We start from the raw sequence: 7,232 nt of genomic DNA, 5'->3' as shown, positions 1-7,232 counted from the left end.
GGGCCCCGGGGCCGCGTCAGCGCCCGCCTGCCAAGGCTCCCAGCACGGTGCTCAAGGTCTGCTGAGGTGAGCGGGCGGCTCATGGTACGTGACTCACAGGATGGCTTGGCTTAGGTTGGGAAGGACCTTAAAGCTCACCTCGCTCCAGATGATGCTATAGGCAGGGACACCTTCCATTGACAAGGTTGCTCAGAGTATTTAGTAGCATTTCTCTTACAGGTATTGAGAATCTGCCGTGCGAGCTGCAGAGGAACTTCCAGCTGATGCGGGAGCTGGATCAGAGAACAGAAGGTACGTGCGGGCATTTCAGCAAGCAAAGGCCGAGAGAGCCCGGCCTGAAGGATGGGAAGAGCCCAGTGAGGCTGGGCTTTGGAGGATGTGTCTCTCCTCTATTGCTGTCCTTTTCTCAGCCCGAGTGCTCTGCAGTGTTTGTCTCTTTCCTGTGAGGATACAGCTCACATCACAGGGCTTGATTTTGTTGTCAGTTTAAATTCACAGCTCTGCGATCACTGTACTCAGTGGCCGCTTGGATGGCTTTCCTTCCACTTACTTCCATATCTACCAAGTTCTAGATTCCTGTGTGCCTTGCAGGACCATTTTTTTTTCCTTTTTGAAGCTTTTGTTGGTATCTGGCTGCACGCTAACGATTTTCATTTTGAACCATCAGAACAGTGACTGCACCACAGATAAAATGTTCTGCGTGTGGAAAGAGAGGCTGCAACTTGTGAACCCATGGGTTCAGTTTCTGATCTTAACTGTGAATTGACTGCAAGTTAACTTCTGAATTAGCTGCAGAGCACTTGAGAAAGCAGAATCACACCACAAGTGTCAAAAGAGTGAATACCTTTAACTGAATTGCTTTTGTTTTTAAAAAGCAAAATGCGTTCAGGAATTGAGGGGGGTGTAAAAGCTCTCAGGAAGGGCCTCCTAAATACCACGAGGAAGTGGAAAACCAAAAATACCTGCTTTGGCTGGCAGGTCTCTGACGTGTACCTCGTGTGTTTTTCAGACAAGAAGGCAGAGATCGACAGCCTGGCAGCAGCGTACATCGAGTCAGTGAAGAACATGGTACCTGAGGAGCGAGTGGAGCACCTGAAGAAGATCCAGAGTGCCTACAGCAAGTGCAAAGAGTACAGCGACGACAAAGTGCAGCTGGCCATGCAGACCTACGAGATGGTGAGCCATGGAAACCATGGTCATTCTCTGGAGTGGTGTATGAGGAGATACCTCGCAGTGTCAGCTTTCTCTGGCTGGTTTTTTTATGGTTTTTTGTTTTAATGTCTTACCTAAACAAATTGGGAGTCTTCAAGCATATGTTTCTCACTGTTGCCATTCCCAAAAAGCCTTCTCCTGTGGCACCAGGTTTCTCTTTTGCTGAAGAATTAGTGAGTTTGTCCCCCTTGGAGGTGACTTTATCAGTAGTACTCGTCTGCTGTGTGATACTGCCAGTAAATTTACCCCACTCCCTCCTCCTTGGCTGCTCTCTGTCACTGACAATTTATTTAGGGCTGGTCTTAGTTGAAAGCAAAATTGTTTTAAGCCAACTAGTTTGTGGCGGAGCAGCAGGAATTCTGCTCGATTGCCTTGGTTTATTGGGTGTCAAAATTTCGTCAATGGACCTTGTGAGAAAATCCCATTTCTTAAGATGCAGCTCTCCACTTTTTTTTTTCTCCTGTCCCTTGAATAATTCTTCTCTCCAGGTGTTTCACCCCACTGGATGAAACTTGAGTGAGAGGAATCCTTTTGACTGTGCTAAGTGTTTATTGTCCAGCTTGTAGAGATGCTTTGGGTTTTGCTACAGCTGCAGTAGATGTTTTATTGCCATCAAATACTGCAGTAAAGGAAATGCTGTCCCAGGAATATCAGTGCCCTAGATAACTAGGGAGCTCATTTGATGACAAAGTATTGCAGCAGCACAGTTTGGGGGTGGTGGATTAAAATCCCTGTCCTGAAAGTCACTTTATTGCAGCCAGGGTACTTAATTAATGTGTGTTGACTTGTTATTGAGGATTGTCAACCTCTGTCTGTATTTATTGCTAAACTTCTTTGATTCACATCACAGTGGAGTACCAGGGAAAAACTTGACACATTTCAGGGACTGTATTTGAATTTTGAAATTTGCAGGGACAAACCAGTTATTTCAGTGTCTCTCATCTTGTTCTGTTCTGAAAATCATTAGTCTGAGTTGCTTTGACTCTCCTTCATGCTGCCTTCCTTTCCCTTCCTTTCTGCTCGCTTGTAGAGGGATTGGCTCCTCCTGCTGTTGCCTCCTTCATTCCCTTTGTGGGTGCCATTTCCCTTTTCCCAGCCTGTACCCCTTCCATGCCTTGCTCTGTGGTACCACACTGTTTGTGCTGATAACAGCCACTGTTTCAGCCCTTCCTGTTTTCGTTGGGGCTCCTATTTTTTGTGTGTGTTTCTTTGTAATTCAGTTTGTGGTTTCCTCTTGGTGCAGGTGGATAAGCACATCCGCCGGCTGGATGCAGACTTGGCGCGGTTTGAAGCTGATCTCAAAGATAAACTGGAAGGCAGCGACTTCGAAACCCCTGGATCTCGAAGCCTGAAAAGTGGGTAAATTTGATACAATTGAGAGCCTTTTCCAGTACTTGGAATATCAAACCAGGAAGGCTGAGATGTAAAATAGGCTCTTATTTTGGAGGAAGGAAAGAAGCGCACCATTCTCTGCTTGTTTTTAATGCTCTTCAAAATGTTTACAGTGGGCAAGAGATGAAGAGAAATGTGGTGCTGGGATCAAACTTAACTGTTGCACAGATCATCCTGAAGTTGTTCATCCTGGCTCTAAGGAGAGTGCTGTGCCAAAACTGCACTGGTGTGTGTAACAGTCTTAGTTTCAGGAAAAATTAGGAGTTAAAGGAAGATACCACTTTTTACAGTGTATGCTGAAATATTGTGGGATTACAGTGACACTGAAATGTGGATACAGCAGCACAGCACAGCTTGATGCCTTTGAACTATGAAATAAGGGGTGGGAGCAGGGAGGTGGAGATAAAAGTTATGTTAGTTATTGAGTAACCTATTAACTGTGTTTAAGGATATACTGAGATTTGAAAAAAATTACTGCATGTCTAATCAAGTGTGATGCTGTTTATGACTTGGGCTGACGTACTGCAGTGCTTTATTGCCAGAACTGCAAACACAAGAGTTTGGTGCTCAGTTGTACTTGTCAGTTTGGTGTATTTTTGGCTCAAAAATGCATTTCAGTCAGCGTATTCAATTACATGTATAATAAGGATTACTCAGTTACATATGAAATAGGGATTTCAAGACAGTAACTGCATCAAAAGAACAACATCAAACATCAAAAGCTGGGGATGTTTCTGCCACTCAAATAGGCTGAAACGATGGGGGTGTTTTTCCTTTCTAGAGGGACGAAGTCAGAAAGACAAAAGAAGCTCTCGTGGTCGAGGCAGGAGAACATCTGAAGAAGATACACCAAAGAAAAAGAAACTCAAAGGAGGGTAAGGCAGGGCCAGGCACAACTCCAGGGCCTTGGGCTTGGCACTTCATGAATTTTCCACAAGCTCGTGTTACCCTATTTACGACTCGTGTCCGGATGGCGAGCGGTGTTAAGAGTGCTCTGGTCTTACTCCATTTCATTAATGTCCTGCTTAGGACAGGCCAGCATTGTTAATTAACTCCTTGGTTGGCATGTGGAAGCTCAGCATGCTTGGAACACTCTGACTGGAAGGACAGGATCAGCCTCCCTGTTGCTGTTGGCAAGCTGGGAGAAAATAGCTTTGATTTTTGTCACAGAGCTATTTTTAACAGTTGTTTGTGGTCTTGATGGTAAAAGAAACTCACTTGTCCATCAGGACAGAAACTGATGTGCTGCTGTTCTAGAAATCTTGGAGAATTTTGGGGGTTGTTTTCGAAGGATAGTGTCCTAGGTAGCCTTGAATAATCTGATTTGGTTTTGAGAGGCAAGGAGGAAAGCATGTCCCCTCTCTGAGACGGGATTTCTATTAAAGGGGCTCCGTTTATTCTGATATTTTCAGCTGGCTAAATGGAGGGACAGGAAACTTAAAAGTAGTTTCTATGGACTGCTACTGGCATGTCAACACACCCCTGTCAGAGAAAGAGGGTTCACTCATGCCTGACAGTGAGAAAACATGTCTATTAAAACAGGCTGGGGAAAAACTCCAAACAGGTTATTCTACTCACAGCCAGGAGTGATCTGTGTGATAATTTTGTTACTTTACTCATGACATCTACAAATCTCTCTCTTAATTCTTTCTAGTCATACTGTGATCCAACCTACCTTATGATTTTAATTAATGGACTGTGGTAATGAAATATAAACTCTAAAACAGGGTCATGTGGTTTAGGGAAGATACTGTAAAACACTAATTTTCCCAAGTAGGATTTAGATCTTGGAAACATCAAATCCTAGAATGGTTTGTGTTGGGAGGCACCTTAAAGACCCTCCCATTCCAGCCCCTGCTGTGGGCAGGGACACCTCCCACTAGCCTGAGTTGTTCCAAGTCTGGCCATGAACACTTCAGGGATGGGGCAGCCACAGCTTCTCTGGGCACCCTGTGCCAGGGCCTCCCCACCCTCACAGGGAAGAATTCCTTCCCAAGATCCCATCTAACGCTGCCCTCTGGCAGTGGGAAGCCATCCCCTTGTAACACAGTGTTGTCTGAGTTGTTTTGTCCTGACTCTGTCCTTGCCCACAGGTCTGAGTTTGCTGATACCATCCTGTCAGTGCATCCCTCGGATGTCCTGGACATGCCAGTGGATCCCAACGAACCCACCTACTGCCTGTGTCACCAGGTGTCCTATGGAGAGATGATTGGCTGTGACAACCCAGATGTAAGCACTTGAGAGATGATTGGTTTTCAGATGTTTGTTGCCTCCCACCCCTGTACAATCCGAGGAGGGGGTCCTTGCTCGGTTAGCTCATACCAAATGATGGGAACGTTTGTGAATCACTAAGAATCTCCCCTGTGGGTTTTTCCTTTCTCTTTTGCAGTGCCCAATTGAGTGGTTCCACTTTGCATGTGTGGACCTGACCACCAAACCAAAAGGGAAATGGTGAGTGGGACAACATTCAGCTTTGGGATTTTTATCAGGCTGCAGTTTGCCTCAACAAGAATTAAAACCCTGCTGTGAGCCTGGCAGAGGAGCTTTGCTCTTCTCATCAGAGGGTTTGAATCCAGTGTGATGGGGGATTATGTTTGAGGGTAGAAGATACAAGACAAACCTTGTTCTTAAAATCCATTTCCACAGAAGTCTTAGGTTCTGGTGGGAGCAAAACTGCCTGATAAACAGAGCAGGTTTTAACCTGAGGCTTGTGTGAACATGGACATGTTACATCTGAGGTTTGCTGTCACTAGTTGTGGCTGTGCTTAAAACTGAGAGACAGATAACTCTTCATTTCACTTCTGGAGGAATATTTTGAAGACTTCTCAGGGTTCTACCACTGTGCTCATCTTGGGAAGGACCATGGGCTTGTTATTTTTATCTAATGGACCATTTTAATCAAATTAACAAGTTGCCAGTCAGAAGCAGGCTTATTTGTGCACGAATATTAAAAACAGTTCTTGGGCTCTGTGCTGTTAATTCCAGGAGCTAATTACTGCCTCTTTTTTCTTACAGGTTTTGTCCTCGTTGTGTTCAGGAAAGAAAGAAAAAGAAGTAAGGAGTAGAGGGGAATACACCACCGAGGCAAGAAGAATTTAATATATTCCTTCATCCGTGTTGCAATATTACCTTTGATTATTTTTTGTTAATCTATCCTCCATCTTTTTTCCGGTATGATATTTAATTATCCAGTGGCCAGTTGAAATTCCTGTTCTTTCCTAAGACTTTGGGAGGGAGTCCCAAATCCATTTGCCACGGAGATTTTATTTATGTTAGTCTTGCACAATAATACTGAGAGAGGGTGTTGCCTTTTCTGGCTGTTTCCATTTCCCTGAAGATTCTTTAAGTACATCACTGTGAAGATGAAACCTACAGTATTCTTGGAGAGAGAGACAGAGAAGGTCAGATTTATTCACAAAATAAGACGAAGGCCTGAATTGTTAGCTGTGATTGCCTGTGTGGCACCTGGGTAAATCAGGAAATCAGGTCTTAGAGAAAGGCTCCATGAGGACACTGTTTGTTCCCATGATGGCGTGGCTCTGCTGTTGAAGAAGGCCATTCAGGAATGTTCCAACAGGACTTCTTTTTTGTTTTAATGGGCCACATTTGCATGTTCTTGACTTCTTTAGCTGCCTTTTCAGATGATGAATGTGAATCCTTGGATTAGCACAGTGTCAGTGGCTGCAGCAGAAGGGAGAGGGGAAATCAGGAGTCAGAAAGCAAAAGTCTGTTTTTGCCTTCCTCTGAGATACAGTGGATGCAGAAGTTGAGGGAAGAGCAAAGTCTTGCCTTCATATCTGTCTCCTGCATCACGAGGCTTACCTGCCTACAATGAAAGATGTAGTGAGGAAAGGTGCCTGCAGGGTTTCCTCCCTGCTGGTGGAAGGAGGAAAAAAAAAGCCCCAAACTCATGAACTTCGCTGGCTCGGCTGCTTCCCCTACCAGTGTGCAGAAGCTCCTGGTACAGACTGCTGGAAAGGCATAAAGAAACTTCCAGATAAACTTCTCTTCTGCTGAATAAATAGTACAGAAGATTAAAAACACTTCTACTCAGATTCTGGCACGTGTTCTCAAAAGAAAGAAGGCTTTTCCTGTTGCACTGAGCCTCTTTCTCATGTTTTGCAGTGAAGGAAAGTAGAACACAGCTCCTGCCACTTCACTCTGTGGGGCTTTTTGCTTGCTGCTGACATAGAAGAAACCTCTCAATCGTGAGGCAGCTTTTCTGTGAACATTGATTTATGGCAGAAAAAAAGGATGGATTTTAGGAAAAAATCCCCATCTTCAGGGTCCTGTTATTTCCAGTGTGATGTTGCACGTGTCTTTACTACATTGCATCACGGAGGGATGAAGTTTGCAGAGTTCTGTGCATGAAAATGCACATCTGTGATGCACATTTGTCATTGCTGCCGTGGAGTAGCACGTGGAAAGCAGGCAGGGAAATTAAAGCTGGAGTGCTGGAGGGAAGGAGGAGGAACAGCACAGTCACACAGGCCTGGAGTACAGCGAGCCCTCTTCTTCTCCTGCCTCTTCATGAGAGCAGATTTGTGATACCTCATGAGCCAGCCTGTAATCCAGTCACCAGTGGGTGAGAGCTGCTCCTCCTTCACCCACTGTACTGGCCTGAGTGG

At 45.0% G+C, this 7,232-nt stretch overlaps 1 protein-coding gene across 2 annotated transcripts; it reads left to right on the top strand.

Annotated features, from left to right (window-relative positions):
• Positions 1-6,095, top strand: ING5 (inhibitor of growth family member 5). Of its 2 annotated transcripts, none has more exons than XM_017728741.1 (8): positions 1-66; positions 220-291; positions 1,010-1,176; positions 2,456-2,567; positions 3,386-3,479; positions 4,698-4,833; positions 4,994-5,055; positions 5,620-6,095. In XM_017728741.1, exons 2-8 carry the CDS (start codon positions 264-266, stop codon positions 5,660-5,662), a joined length of 642 nt encoding a protein of 213 aa, XP_017584230.1. In that variant the 5' UTR covers positions 1-66; positions 220-263; the 3' UTR covers positions 5,663-6,095. The 2 variants fall into 2 exon arrangements, with proteins under 2 accessions (XP_017584230.1, XP_017584229.1); XM_017728740.1 differs by having other exon boundaries at positions 1-84.
• The last annotated feature ends 1,137 nt before the right edge of the window (positions 6,096-7,232 follow it).

This window comes from Corvus brachyrhynchos, unplaced genomic scaffold (assembly GCF_000691975.1).
Source record: "Corvus brachyrhynchos isolate BGI_N302 unplaced genomic scaffold, ASM69197v1 scaffold223, whole genome shotgun sequence".
NCBI classification, from domain to species: Eukaryota; Metazoa; Chordata; class Aves; order Passeriformes; family Corvidae; genus Corvus; species Corvus brachyrhynchos.
The sequence above is the reverse complement of the archived record's forward strand: the minus strand, read 5'-3'. Positions and strand labels throughout refer to the sequence as shown.

What these genes read in the sequence shown, in the direction of transcription:
- ING5 (XM_017728741.1), top strand. Translation starts at nt 264, where the DNA reads ATGCGGGAGCTGGATCAGAGAACAGAAG. An exon ending in TGGATCTCGAAGCCTGAAAA is followed by an intron (nt 2,568 to 3,385) that starts GTGGGTAAATTT and finishes TTTCCTTTCTAG; the next exon opens with AGGGACGAAGTCAGAAAGAC. An exon ending in ACCAAACCAAAAGGGAAATG is followed by an intron (nt 5,056 to 5,619) that starts GTGAGTGGGACA and finishes TTTTTCTTACAG; the next exon opens with GTTTTGTCCTCGTTGTGTTC.